Source organism: Heliconius melpomene, chromosome 16 (genome assembly GCF_056956725.1).
Source record: "Heliconius melpomene rosina isolate 202511_hmr_F chromosome 16, ASM5695672v1, whole genome shotgun sequence".
Classification (NCBI taxonomy): Eukaryota; Metazoa; Arthropoda; class Insecta; order Lepidoptera; family Nymphalidae; genus Heliconius; species Heliconius melpomene.
Genome location: NC_140404.1, coordinates 7,734,168 through 7,750,733, shown reverse-complemented (window position 1 = coordinate 7,750,733; position 16,566 = coordinate 7,734,168). Strand labels below are relative to the sequence as shown.

The following is a 16,566-nucleotide window of genomic DNA, read 5'->3' as shown; positions in this document are numbered from 1 at the left end:
AATGGAGTTTATAGATTTTACCGATTGGTGAAAACCTAAACTTTGTTGTCTAAAATACAGACAGGAAATATACAAAGATATTTAAAAATATATATTCAAAAATAAATTAATTAATGATATATTTTTTATTATATATTTGTCCATATAAGTGTAGAGTCGAATACGTCCATTTGGAGCAACCAAAAAAATATTTATTTAATGAACACTGTCGCAGTTGGTGCATAATATGTACTCATAAAAAAGTTTTTAGCGACCTCGTCGTTAATTAACAAAACGAGGCAGGGTTAAGACATCGTTGTGTAATAATATTTTATTGTTTGTGAAAAAGTATTTTACTGTTATAAATAAAAAAATAAAATAAATTAACAAATAGGTTAATAAAATATACTTAATATTAATAATAATATTTTATTAAATTTACAATGGTCATTTGCCTTGTTATGTAGATATGTGTCATATGGCTAAATAAACTTTTTGAGGCTAGTCGTGGCACAGGAGCTCAAGCGACAGGTTTGATTCCCTCTCGAGGAAATGAAATATTTAATATTTACATTTCTTCGCTCTGGCCAGAATTTTGCGAAAAGTGGGTATAGGAGTGTTTTAACCCTAGGCTCACTCTATCTACCCTGCTACATGTCGATAGAGATGCGAAATGTCAAAAAAAATAAAATTTCCCTTGAATATTAACAGAAAGGCCCACACATAAAAAAATAGTCAATATTCGCAACGACGGTAAAAAAACCATCGATCTTACATAATAAATAAATATCAGTAAAACTACAAATACTTAGTACGTACAAACTCATAAAGTATGACAAATATATACTAAGTAGATATATTAATGCGAAATATTTTTATAGTCTATTTCTCACATAATAATTATTGACTTCATAAAAACGCAATATCTATGTACATATAATAGTAGGTACTAGTCAAGTCCGGATTGTCTAATGGGTGATTGAACAAGGTGATGACGCAAATACTTTATCAAGCTTATCGTTTTCATTACATCTTATCTGTAGTTTTGACCAGGAAGATCGAAAAACACTCTCATTAGGGGTTAACATTTTTTTATTAGCTTCACGCCGTATCCTGCACACAAGGTAGGCAGAGGGAACCTCGTAACCTGGAGTTATGACACTGCGTTCCCCTTCCCCATTTTCCGACGAATTCTAAAGGCATTACGTGTTGAGTGGCGGAACTCGGCGCTTAAATATTTCATTTCCTCGGGTGAGAATCGAACCCACAACTTGCCGCGTTTACAGTCGCACATCTGCGCCCTTGCGCCACGATTAGCCTTAGATAAGATTAAACTCTAAAAGTGAACTTGTAGAGTATGTGAAACAAATATTATAATCCATAGCATATTAACTGTAATATACATACTATCACTTTATTATATCGAATTTTTCGTATTCATAGAGGGATTTATACAAAACACGGTAAAAAATATTTCTATCACATCGATAATAAATGATGACAAAAACTCATCACGTATAAACGTACCTATGTAAAGTGCGATTAACAAGTTGTGGTCACTACTGTACTCATATACATCTATACTTGTAATAAAAACATAAGTGTCTGTACTTGGAAGATATTTAAAAAAATGTTATTGGGAACCTTTATTAACATAATAGAACCCAAAACAATGATTGTTAAAATTTTTGACTGTTTGTCTGTGCGTTTGTAATCGCTTATCTCAGAATCGGCTTAACCGATTTAGATGTGGTTTTCATTATTGGATTCTGGCAAGCTTTCGCAAAACATTATTTTATTACAATCGGTTCATAAATAAAAAAGTTACGTCAATTTAAAGTAATTAGCTAACTGCCGTAACAGTTAATTGCCGTACTGTTTTACTGAATTGACTGAATCTTTAGTTTTCAATTTCTTTATTAATATTTCTATTTCAAGCGGGCGTAGCCCCGCACGGGCCCACTAGTATATTATATAAATCTTACTCGCTTTTAGTCAATTCTGCGTGCTCGAGTAGATTTCTAAATAGTAATGATTCTATTTTAAAGAGTAATATTAATATTTCACTTTCTGTTACGACTGCAATATAAGATGTTAATCTAGATAAATGTAATTACTTTTGTTATTAGCTGTTTGCGCTCACATTACATACATTAGATATATACAATTAAAATGTTACATAAGTAAATTATACACATTTTTTACAAACACTAACGAAGCGGCATTCTAGGTGTGGATCTAACGAGATCTACAATAAATATTTATAATTATAGTATATTTTGTTAGACAAAGATCTATTTGGTACTCTTTGGACATATAGAAGATATTAAAAATGTCTTGTCTTGTCTAATACTACCTATGTATATCCACATACCTCCACTTTTAGCAAATTTCAAGACATTTCAAATTGAATGGGAAAACCCAACAATACCATAACTACAAGCAGCATTGCCAGACGTCTCGATTTTGGCGGGATATCCCGAATTTAAGTCCAAAATTAAATTCCCCCGATTCCCAAGCGAGCCAGACATGATCCTTTTTCTCCTTCCAGCTTTTGAGAATTTTCCTACTAATAATTTTTAATTACTTATTTGTTTAATAAATAATTAACAAATCCAGAGATAAAAGATTCGCTTTTTCGAGACAAAATCTGACAGCGCTGATCTATATATAACCACGAATTTCAAGTTGCAACCATCGCATACCATCAGACAGGTTTCAATGGCACAATGGCGCCGTTTATTAAACTTTAAGATAAGGCTCCAGAACATATCATAATCTTTATTGATTGCTATTTATTTTGACTTGCAAACGTAAGTTGTGCTGGAGCCGAAATTTTTAGATTTTGATAAATTACAAGAAAAATGTAATATTTATGTTTTTATTATATTATTAATATATTATAGGTACATATAGTAAATAATAGACTACCTATAGATGGATATTAATTATTATATCAGGTATATATGCAAATTGAGAGAAACCGTTTTTTTTTTAATAAGGAACTATATCCATAAAGAGTGACATTGGATACTCAAAATTGAAATGCCTTCTCATTATTATCGCTTTTCGGATTTAAAAAGATAAGAAATCATTGAATTTATATAAAAAGGTAATAAAACGTTCGAAATATGCGAAATTTCATTAAAATCGGTGAAGGTTGCATTTTTGAGACAGCGTTCGTGTGAAAAAACACGTCAAAGGTCAAAAGCATTAATATAAATATAGTAAACATTTCTATTATTAAATAGTAGTTAAAAATTCTCTCTCTCTCTTCTAATCTTATTTTAGGAATATTTAAAGTAAGTTCGCAATTGTATATTTTTTTAGATCCAAATAATAATTATGCAGTTGCTAAAATGCAATTTCAAGAAAAACAATAACTTTAAGTTAAATAGACTCTACGACTGATAATGTTATGAACTTAAAATGTTCAGTTTCAATGGAAATAATGAGGCCAGTCGTGGTGCAAGGGTACAAAGTTGTAAACGCGTGTGTTTGTAAACGCGAATGTAATATTTAATATTTTTATTTCTTCGCCCTGGTGTCGTGGCCATTGCGGCGTAGAATTCCGCCACTCAAGTTCCGCAGTGCCTCCAGAGTTCGGTGAAAAATAATAAAAGGAGTGTCTTAACACTGGGTTTCCTTTTGCCTATCCTGATACCGCGGGAAGGTGAATTAATTTTTCTGATGTTTTCAATGGATAATGATAACAATATCGAATACACGTTTCAAACAATAACAACAAATCAATAACTTTAGCTTATAAATACAATAATAAGTCATAGAAAATATAAAATTCATACTATACCGATATAAGTACCGAGAAGAAATAATAAATAATATATTTTTATGAAAATTATTTATTTATATAATAAATAGTATTGTTTTGTAATGACAAGGACATGTTATTACTAAGAGCGCAAATAATCAACGAGGCTGTATCCCACATGTATCAGGCTTGGTAGAGGAAACATGGGAACCTTGTGTTAAACTGTTAACACAGTCCATTCCCATTAAGAAACTTCATTCCGTTTCCACCGAATTATGGAGGTATTGAGTGTTAATTGGCGGTACTTAACGCCGCGCTTTGACTCGCGCACCAGAACGAAGAAATGAAAATATTTAATATGTCATTTCTTAGCCACGATATTTAATAGAAATTATAGTAGTTATTTATAAGAAACATAGTTTACGATTAATTTATTTATACAAGTCACGTTGTACAAAATGTAATTAAACTAGGAGAACCTCGTTAGCTCTAGCAACACGCCTGTCAAACCGATGAGCATTAAATGTTAAATCCCCCAGAGGTAAGACTTGCGAGGTAAATTATATAGAAACTGTCTTAACTCTGAACTCGATTGGGAAATCCCGTTTGTTTGTTACCTGTGTTATTATAAGATAAGATATTATCAAGGATTACTTTTGTTACGTAGAGATAATAAATACCTATTGATATAAAAAGAAAATGTGTTATTGTTCTTAGTTTAAGATATGAAATTTAATGTGTATACGTTCGAACTGGATTATATAAGCTACTCGCCTGCGTGAACTACGTTATTATTAATTTCTGTTTCCATGAGTACCTACTTCCTATAAGTGACGTCCATGCAAAATTGAGTACATGTAGTTTCTGAGATTTCGTGATGAGTGAGTGACCTTTCGATCTTATATATATAGATATGAAATAAGGTATCCCGATTTGGTGAGACCATTAAAGAAAGAAATATCACGAGTCACTAAGTATATTATACACATGTATATGTTAAAATAATATTTTTCTGAAAAAATATTAACACAAAAACAAACATAAGACAACTTACCTTCACTCATAAAATAGGGTATTCTAAATCTTCCAGAAAGCACCCGGTCTCTCAACGACTGTAGGGTGGAGCCGTCGAAAGGAAGCGCGCCGCACACCAACACGTAGAGCACGACCCCGAGGCTCTGCAATTCATATCGTCTTTAAGAGGAAAGTGTAGTGTACGAGCTTAACATTTTGAAGATTTATAAAGGTCGTTTACCTTAGGTTAGAAAACGTTTTGGAAAAATATCCAAAACAGCTATAAAGTAGCTTTGAAAATATTTGAAAATAAAATTGTAGAGACGTCGTGGCATAGTGGTACAAACGTATGACTGTAAACGCGACAAGATGTAAGTTCGATTTCCATTCGTACGAACGAAATATTTAATATTTTCATTTCTTCGTTCTGGTGTCGTGGCGTTGAGTTCCGCCATTCATCCCGCAATACTTCCAGAAATCGGCGGTAAGTACCGAGCGGCCTATGTTTCTTCTGCCTACCCTGGGTCATGCGGGATACAGCGTGAAGCTGAAAATAGCGTAAAGCGTGAAGCTTAAAAAAATTCTATTAAAGAATTCAGACGTTTGTAATTATGAGATTTCACTTTTGTCGGGTCAATGATTCGCGTGCGCAAAGGTTAACGGCCATGTATGTACGTACATACATATATATGAACAAGTAGATACATCTTTACACTGTATCCCGTACATAGCAGGGTAGGCAGAGAGTAACCTGATGTTAAGACACTCTGTTCCCCACTTTTTCACCAATTTTTAGAGGCAATTCATGTCGAGTGGCGGAACTGAACGCTTTTGCTTATTACAAGAGCGAAAAAATAAAAATATTGCTAAATAATAATTCATTCCTCCGAGTTTGAATCGAACTCACAACCGTCGCGTTAACTGTCACACCCTTGTGCCACTGCGTGAAAAAGACCATCACGACTTTTCCCGAAACTGCTCTAAACAAATATTTGAAAAAGTTACCAAAAAACAACGTGCAAAATGTAGAGTTCGCTGAAAGTATTCACAAGAGACTTAAGAAGGCTTTCAAGACGGTTACACTCGACATTGTAATATGTATTAAACCTTAAGGGACGCAATAGAAAAACATGTAAAAGTTTTTCCTGCAAAATATATTTAGTTTTATTTTTATATTAGTAAGTTTGCCAGTCGTGGCGCAGGGGGTTAAATGCGATAGGTTGTGGGTTCGATTCCACTCGTAGGAAAATGAAATATTTAATATTATTATTTTTTCGCTTTGGCGTTTAGTTCGGCCACTCAACACGCAATGCCTCCAGGATTCAGTGGAAAATGGGGAACGGGGTGTATTAATAGTAGCTTCACCCTTTGTGAAAGATGTATGCAGGACAGCATGACGCTAAAAAAATTGTAGTAAATACAATGTTTAAGATATTCTGTTATATTTAAATTATACCATCAAGGCCTAATAATTATAAAAGAATTATATTTATATTTCAATAACGTTTAGAAGGCATAAATAACTTAAAAGGAAATCAAGCTACCTCGTTATTTACTAAATTGCAACAATTTTGCTTAAAAAAGGAAGGAAGCAGACGTCGAGCAAAATATCTATAAATTTTGTTTCAAAGCCGCTTAGAATAAGGTTTTAAGGTTATTTATACCTACACTAAATATCTCTGATTTCTACTTTCGTATACATCGAAATATAATTATATAAAATGTATTAGCACATAGTGGCACAGACGTAACTGTGGGTTCGATCCCCACTCGGGGGAATGTAATATAATTTATTTATTAATAGATATTATCATTTCTTCGCTCTGGCACCAAGACAAAAGCGCAGCGTTAAGTTCCGTCTCTCAAACTCAACACTAGGTTCCCTCTGCCTACTCTGCTGACTAGAACATAGCCCAGCTTATTAACTATAATGCTTATATGCAGTTAATAAGCCAGACTATTTTCTAAATCTTATTATTGCTTAGAGTGGGGTTTGAACCCACACTCACCCAATGCGACATAACAACTTTAGTTGCTTATATAAAATTCAAAATCATAAAATAAGATGAGCTCGCTTAATTTAGTCAAACTGCGTCAAGCCGTTCATCATACAAAGTAATTTACAGTTTTAAAACATTTTATTTATCTACGCAAGAGACATAAAATACGCTGTGTAAACGTCCTTAACCTTATTATATGAGATTTTTATGCGACTTCAAAATAGATATTGGTGACTTTAAAAAGACCTCAAAGAAAATTAAATTGTAAATTTTCTAATAAAGTATTTGTATTTGTTTGCAATTGCCTTATCAAAAATCATATTCGTCTTATTTATAAACATTACAGAAGACATTTTTTAGCTTTTCGCTGTATCCCGCATATAGTAGGGTAGGCAGAGAGAGCCTAATAACCTAGTGTTATGACACTCTGTTCCCATTAAGACATTTCCTCGACTAAGCCTCGAGAACCCAATATAAAACAACTAATTAGAAAAATATATGAAAAACAAACATACCCATATATCGATTTCTGGACCAGTATATCGTTTTCCTTCAAAGACTTCTGGAGCAGCGTAGGGCGGGGATCCACACCACGTGGCTAGCAGTTCACCCGCAGCATAGTAATTACTGAAGCCGAAATCTGCTATCTTGATGTTCATGTTTGAATCCAACAGCAAGTTTTCTGCCTAAATGAGAAATTGCAAACTTAAAATTTCCTCTCATTTTAATACGAATATTCATATTATTAATACATGTATCATTTTTTTTTTCACTTTTAATTCACTTTTCGCAGAATTCTAGAAGCTTTGCGTGTTGAGAGTCGTGGAACTCAACGCCGCACTTTGCCTCGTTACCAGAGCGAGAAATTAAAATATTATATATTTCATTTACTCGAATGGGGATCGAACCCACAACCTGTCGCGTTTACAGGTCACTTGTACGCCACCACTAGTCTCAAATCTCTTCAGTTTAAATTCTAGTTTGTTGTTATTATTTATTTATTATTTATATAATAACTTATTTTATGATGACCCACAAACAACGGGGGCGATAATAATGACATTCAACAAGATTATAGTGCAACAATGTCCTCTTGAACTATTTAATAGAATATTTTTAACTATGGATACTATAATATATTTCACAATAAACTATTAATTAATTTGGTTTTGGTCTTTACTTTATTAATATTTTTATCAAATACTAGCGGCCCGCTCGCGGTTTCACCCGCGTGAACTATGTTATTATTAATTTCTGTCTCCATGACTACGTCCTAGTGACGTTATGCAAAATTTGAGACTCCTAGCACATGTAGTTTCTGAGATTTCGTGACGAGTTAGTGACCTTTCGATTTTATATATATAGATAATAATAATAATAATATGGAATTTATTTTAAGTCTGGAACTTGGATTATAATAAGGAAACTTTTTTCAAAATTTTATAAAATCATCAATAAAAAAATCTATCCATATATTAACAATTACTTGAGTACATTTTTGTTCGACAACTAAAAGTAACTCTTGAGAAACCGGAGATAATGCTACCTTATCTTTTACAGCACACATTTGTCTATTTAATAAATAATTGTCAATTATACATAAAGATGGTAGACATATTTAAATCTATCACTACATTTCTAGTATTTAATTTTATACGTTTAGATAAATAATTATGAAAGATAAAAAAAAATCAATTGTATTCAAAATGACATATTGCCTTAAATAAAATCTAAGCTTTATAAATAGAAAATACATACATGTAAGTTACAAATAAATAAATAGAATTATATATTTAATATATAATTGTATAATATAAGTTTTACCTTGAGATCTCTGTGAACAATCCGCCTCTCGTGACAATACTCCACAGCCGAAAGGATTTGCCAGAACTTTCTTCGCGCCGCCTGCTCCGCCATCCGGCCGTATCTTGCTATGTAATCTACAAATTTGTTTCATTATTAATGACAAGAATATGACACTTGAAATCTCAAGCAATGTTATAATATAGATTTATTAATAAATATATTACACTGAAAAAGTCAAAGTCAAAGTCAAAGTCAAAATATCTTTATTCCATAAAAATGCTTAACATTTACTTGGACATGTCATAAAGTAGAAAAAAAAATGCAAATTAAAAATAACAAAAAAAAATGTGCAATTTTGACTTGAAAAAAGCCCGTTCAAATGGTTGAGCTCATGAGAAGATACAGGCAAAGAAACTCATGGCCACTCTTTTTAAATGCCAACATTTGTTACAAATTACAATTAACAATTTTAACTTAGAAATAGAGCAACTCATTTCCAAACATCTTTATCGCGAACATAATCTTTAACAGAGTAATATGCTTTTTGGCAGAGCCTGTGCTTTACCACTTTTTTAAATTTGTTCAGTGATAAATTAACCATGTCGTTTGGAAGTTTGTTATAAAAGTGTATACTTTGACCTACGAATGAGTGAGACACTTTATGGAGCCTAGAGAAGGGCACAGCAAGCTTATTTTTATTTCTTAAATTATGTTGATGGAGGTCACTGTTTTGATTAAATTTATTAATATTTTTATGCACATATACTAAGTTATCGTAAATATATTGGGAGTGTAGTGTGAGGATGTTAAAGTCTTTGAATTTATTTCTTAGTGACTCCCGTGGACCCATTTTATAGACTGCTCGGACAGCCCGTTTTTGGAGCACAAAAATGGTATCTATGTCAGCGGCACTGCCCCAAAGTAATAGGCCGTAAGACATAATGCTATGAAAATAGCTGAAGTATACTAAACGCGCGGTGTCAACATCGGTCAGTTGACGAATCTTGCGGACAGCATACGCTGCCGAACTAAGTCTACCAGATAAAGTTTCTATATGCGGACCCCATTGTAACTTAGCATCTAATGTTATACCTAAGAAAACAGTTTCATTAACTACTTTAAGTTCCTCATTGTTCATCAAAACCCTGGTTTCTACTTGTTGCACATTCTTAGTAAAGAACCTGATACATTTAGTTTTACTACTATTTAAAAGCAAGTTATTGACACTAAACCAGTGTAATATCCTAGAAAGAGCATTGTTTACATCGTCAATTTCCAATTGCCGTCTATTAACCTTAAAAACTAAAGATGTATCATCTGCAAACAACACTATTTCACAGATATCTCTCATAAGGTGAGGTAAGTCATTGATGTACAAAAGGAACAAAAACGGACCCAGAATAGAGCCTTGTGGCACCCCCAATGCTACAGGTGACCCGTGTGATAGTTTCCCGTTGACATTTACTTTTTGAATCCTATCACTTAAATAAGAAGTGAGAAGATCCAAAGCAATGCCTCTTATACCATAGTGGTGTAGCTTCCTGATAAGAGTTTTATGCTGCACACAGTCAAATGCTTTGGACAAGTCACAAAACACCCCAAAGGCATCACGTGACTCCTCCCAAGCCGCGAATACACTCTCTAATAATTTGACCCCAGCATCAGATGTTGACCTTCCACGAGTGAAACCAAATTGACCTGTGTGCAGTAATTTATTTTTATTAAAATAAGTAAGAAGCTGACTGAGTATCAGCTTTTCAAAAATTTTACTAAACGTAGGTAGTACTGAAATCGGTCTGAAATTTGTAGGGTCTTGCGTACTACCTGATTTAAACAATGGAGTTATTTTACTATATTTCATCAAATCAGGAAACACTCCACAATCAATACATCTATTAAAAATTGTAACTAAATCAGGAATCAAAATATCAATTAAATAATTTATGATATTAACTGAGACACCCCACAAGTCGGCTGTCTTTTTCATACTAATTGATTTGAAAGCTACACTAATGTCTGAATAATTTACATGACGGAAAACGAAACCATTATAAAATTCGGGAACATTGTCTTTAATTAACGATTCTGCAATAGTGGTAGAAGAACCTAAATCGTTTGTTAGACTGACTGGGAAAGTAGAGAAAAACTTTTCAAATGCAATGGCCACTTCCAAATCGGAATCAACAATGTGACCGTCAATACTAAGTTTAAAATTAGAATCTTTCACTCTAGTTCTCCCAGTCTCGGCATTAACAACCTTCCAAGTGGCTTCAATTTTATTATTACTATTTCTGATTTTTGTTTTAATAAATAAAGATTTTGCAATTTTGCAAACACTTTTGAAAATTTTAGAGTAAGATTTTAAGTACTCTTTAAACTCTTCACCACTATTAAACTGTTTTTCATAATATAACATATACAGCGTCTCCCTACTCTTATAAATACCTGCTGTGGCCCAGTCACCAAAGATAGGACTATCGGTAATTGTAATCTCTTTGGGAGTAAATATTGAATGAAATTTATTAATAAAAGAGTAAAAAAAAGAATTGTACAAAGAATTAGGAGGTAAAGTTATATCTAAAACTAGTAAATTAGTTAGTAAACTAACTCTCATACGTTCCAAACGACTAGCTGTGACAGGTACAAAAGCAATTTTTCTCTTAGCCGCCTGTTTTTTCTTACTAGAGAATTCTACTAGACCAGAGTGGTCAGAATCCAATTTATTAATAATGCTTTTGTAGCATGGAATAATGTCAGTAAATATGTTATCTATACAAGTACTAGTCGTAGGAGTTATTCTGGTTGGCTCCATAAATAAATTAAGTAAATTGTGTGACTTAAAAAGACTTAATAAATTTATGGTGGGACTAAAACTTTCCAAAATATTAACATTAAAGTCCCCACACACTAACAAAGGCTTACCCGACTTGGTAAGTTTGCTTAAGGCCTCATCCATTACTTCTAAAAATAATTTTAAATTTGCGGAGGGAGGTCTGTATACACATATAACAATGAATTGCTCTAGTTGAACACACGCTAATTCGATAGAACATTCTACAGAAAGGGACACAATATCTTTCCGTTCCTTGAACTTAAGGTTCTTGTTTAATATAATAAGCGACCCCCCGTGTATTGTGTTGATTCTGCAGAATGAGCTTCCTACTCGGTGGTTTCTGAAATTAAAAAAAGATTTACTTTACATTTGTTTTTAGCGTCAGTGTTAGGACACTCCGTTCCCTATTTTCCGATGACTTCTGAAGGCATTGCGTATCGAGTGTCGGAACTCAACGCCGCATTTTGCCTCGACACCAGAACGAAGAAATTAAAATATTTAATATCATCAAACAGGAATCGAACCTACAATACGTCGCGGTTACGGTCTCATTTTGTGCCCCTGTACTACGGATTATATTTTTTCTTTGGTATTAATAAAATCATTGGTAAATAAGCAATATTATAAATTATTAACAGAAATCATATATTAGTTCATACTATAAACGTTTTTCCTTTAAATATGTACGTAGGTATAATATTGTAAAAGTAAAAGATTCTCTTAACTAACTATTAAAATGAAAGCGATTCTTTTCATATTATAAATACAAAGAATAAAGATAATGATTAATTATTCTACGAGTTCCTGGGTTTTCTTTCTTTGTTTTTACGATGCCATCACGACATACGAGTACTCATTTATTTAAAGCTGTCTTTTCTTGAAAACTGAAAACCCTTACGTAAGAGGCTTGCTAGAAGCACTGCATTTTATATTCTTTAAAATATACATATATTAGTAATAATTTTAATATATGGAGGTTTATATTCTTCTTAAAAATATTATTGTATGCAACGTTTACAGTATAAGATAATAATAAAAAATAACAAAATACATGGGTTTCAATATATTTATATTGAAACCCATTTATATCTATTTAGATATAAATGGGTTTGGTAGAATAATTTCAATCGATTATCCTATGTTTTCTAATATATCATTATTTATGTGCATATAATATGATGTCAACATTTATGTTTAGATCTATGGTATGTTACAGGAAAAAACAATACTAGATATAAAAATAAAATATTATTTTCTATTATTTAACACTTAGATAGTACGGCGACGTATTAAATATTTGTTCTGAATTTACTTATTGATTTTCTTCAGAATGACATCAGCCGACGCAGGTGCATGTATATGTAATTTATCTATACCCCAGACGCTAAATGTATCGAAAACACTAAGAACGACGTACCGAGAAATTTCTTCATCTTTTTATTATATTTGGTAAAACCATTGTTTTACTTGGTTTATATTAATTAAATATTTTACATTCGCAATGAAATATTCATATTAATATACAATGTAAGTAAGTTAAGCTGTCACGAGAAAAATATTTTAAATAAAGCTGAATACACAGGAAGCTTTTAGAGTACCATCAAATCTGCATAAGCGAGACCGTGATGAATACGAAAAGCATCTGGAAGGGGTTTTATTCTATATTTTCAGATTTCTCTGCAAGTCAAAGTTGAGTTGAATAGCGAGCTACTATTAAAAATCTTAACTTAAGTAGAAATCATATACCTACATATATAGTACCTTTTCTGTCATTTTTCTGTTAAAATAATTATAATATAATCAATAATTTACAATACTATATATATATATATATATATATATATATATATATATATATATATATATATTAAGTTACATAAAACTTTTATTACCAATGTGTCATTTACATAGTCTCAATAGAAACACTCCAAAGGATAAAGTTCATTAAGATAAGTGACGTCAATATTAGGGATTGATATAAACTCGTCGCAGCTAGCATTTATTTACGAATCATTAAAAGTGATTTTATATTCGCTACAAAATTTATAATAGAAATATTATATTATGGAAATATTTCCTATTATATTATGGAAATATTAGTCGTAGAAACAAAAGGCTACAACTGTATAGAACAAATATAAAGGGAGACATTAGTCTCGACGTCTGTCACGACGTTATAGTTCTAGTAATTAAAACGTACATCTTACGACATCTGTGCGAAATATTACGACACAATTCGTAACGTTTAGAATATTAATTAACATTAAATTCTCACTCAGAGATCCGCCTTAGTAATTGAAGGTTTTTGGCTTTTCCCCCGTAGGTTGTACGCAAAATCACCTCCCCCTCCCCATGCCCCCGATCGCCAGTGACGTCATTACGAGCTTGCTTACGTCATAGACGGAGCGGCAAAGAACTTACGTCTTTGGACGTCCTTAATCGATGTCGAGATTACACAAACGAAGCATCAAATTGCATTTTATATAGGGAATATTGAATTTCTCCTTCTAACTCCTACATAATTACTTAAGGCTTAAGATTTCATGTCAATATAAAATTATTGAAAAAAAATATATATTTAAGAAAACCATATAAAAAATTTATTATTAACAATAAAAGTAAAATAAGTACATATTAGATTCATATAGCTTAGCTTTACTTACATGGCCATTATCATATAAGGCACTTGGAAATGTATAAAACACCTACACTTGCCACATTTAGGGTGGAGCGTAGGCCGTATATCATTATGCTTGGTTCTTACTTACTCATACAATCGTTAAGACCTTCCATAGTCTAAGAATGTTGCCCTTCATTTATATATTTCATTCATAATTTTAAATTTATGAGATAATCATTTCACTTTCGATAATCATGCAAAAATTACATTCTATATTATTTTTTTATAATTTTCAATAATAATAATAAAACCTAAGAATGGCGTTAGAATATAAAAGTAGCGGTAACATAAACTTTAAGATGACAAGAACGTAAAATAAGGGGAATTCTTTTAACTGTCGATTTAAAACAATTGAAAACTACGAGTTAATTATTATTATATAAGTGTTATTTATATAAATGAGTAACACCAGCACGAAATTTCAGAGGTAGTTTAGTTCACTTGGCAAGTTTTTAAATAATAAATATAATTTAGCGTCATTGCAAACATGTCCAATGGTGTGACGTCACAAATGTTTTAACTCTAGATATGTCTATAACTTGCAACTAATAATAACATTGTGGAAGTCCCAAATAATAATCATTAGATAATCATCCTGGCACAGTAAGAGTATCTGACTACAAACTCAATGGTCGTGAGTTCGATCACCACTCGGGGGAATGAATTATTTTCACTATCCTTGTTCTTATAAGGAAAGGCGAGACGGTAAGTTTCGCCTTCAGGTGGAATATGGAGAGTACACATTCTTGGCAATAGTCTCTACCCGCTTATCCCGATATGCGGGCTAAAGCGTGTAAGTGAAAATATTTAAGAACAATGAACTCACCGAAAATTTCTCCTTTACTAGCGTACTCCGAGACAATGTAGATCATGTTTTTTGTCTCCATGACCTAAAAATTAAATCATAGATTATTATAATGCAAAGAAAATAAATTATTATATTCCTATAGGTAACTTATTTAATAAAAGCTTGTGTTTTTGTATAAATAGTACTTTTGACGTATTCAAAATCTTTTAACAAAGAATTTAGTTTAAAAACATAACATAAAGCTTTATAGCACTAAAAAAGTGTTTTTATTTCATACCTGAACTTACGAATATATTTCAATCTTAACCATAGAGCTGAGATTAGCATAAAATCTATCAAGGGTGGTAAAGGCAACGAAGCCTGATTTAATTTTTAGCGTTTGATTCAATAAAACACGTTTTTTCAGGGGGGTGAATGGGGGGTGAATTGGGGAGGGGTGAATTTTCGAAGCGTTTCGTGTTTAGAGACGGAACTCAACCCCGTACTTTTGCCTTGTTACAAGAGCTTATTAATTAACAATTAAAATTAACATATGGGTAAGTTAATTTTTATTGCTATACTATTATTAATAACATTGGATGTCCATGAACTATCGCATAGTATAACACTAAAAATATCTACTACATATACCTATACACGTCCTCTGACTCATCCATTTTCATATGACCGCCAAACCGATATAATGAACGTATACGTCATAGAAATAATTAAAATCGGACGTAAGTACCTAAATATAATATACGAAGTAAAAAACATCTAAACATAAAGTTTCTAAAAATGTACTATGATTTATAATTGATTGCCTTTTTTCTCTAAAATTGAATTTAATAAGTGTATGTGGATTTTAAAATATGCACCTATAGCTATTTGCATCATGCATTAATACAAAAAAAGTAATATAACAACAGGTGTTTTTGTATTTGAAACATGCATATCGCGACAGTGCTAATTCAATGTTAAAACTTATATATTAATTTATTTTATTATTTTAAGCTTCACATTGTATCTAGAAGCAAGATAAGCGGAAGAAACCTGGGAACTTAGTGTTACGACACTCCGTCCCCATTAAGACACTTCCGTACCCCACTAATTTTGCCAAATTATATTAAATATTTAAATTCCTCGAGTGGAAATCGAAGCCAAAACCTGTCACGTTTACAGTCGAGTTTTGTAACACTTTAACGAAAAATATATTATATATCTTTAAATCTTATTCATTCTCAATTCTAGTGTAGGTACACTAATAAATTAAATTTCATCATATATGCTAGCATAACATTTTAATTTAGATATGGTCATTAAACAAAATAGCCTTGTAGGTATATATAGGTACAATATGCACTTACTTTTAATAACGTTTTATGATGAAAAATGGAAAATTTAATATTTAAGTTAAAACATGATGACAAATATATGAACGCTAACCACTATCCCAAATTCATAACATTACTATCGAAAAATGGTAAAATCGTTTCACATCTGTACGTTTTGGTCAGTTGTGCCGAAGGAGGACAAACGTGCGACTGTCAACGCGATGGTTGTGAGTTTGATTCCCAGCCGAGGAAATAAAATATTTAATATTTTACCTTTTTCGCTTTTGTAACGAGGCAGTGCGGCAGAATTCGGCGGAAAGTGGGGAACGGAAGTGTCTTAAAGGGAAGGGTGTGTCTTAAT

General features: G+C 32.0%; 1 protein-coding gene across 1 annotated transcript in view; it reads right to left on the bottom strand.

Moving 5' to 3' along the window:
- The window catches only part of LOC146530893 (uncharacterized), a 47,195-nt gene that overhangs the window by 16,323 nt on the left and 14,306 nt on the right, over positions 1-16,566 (bottom strand). The window contains exons 3-6 of the mRNA XM_085199587.1: positions 14,911-14,974; positions 8,590-8,705; positions 7,281-7,451; positions 4,806-4,929 (exon numbers count right to left, since the gene is read on the bottom strand). Coding sequence (XP_085055713.1) covers positions 4,806-4,929; positions 7,281-7,451; positions 8,590-8,705; positions 14,911-14,974 — 475 coding nt within the window. The remainder of the gene's footprint in view (positions 1-4,805; positions 4,930-7,280; positions 7,452-8,589; positions 8,706-14,910; positions 14,975-16,566) is intronic.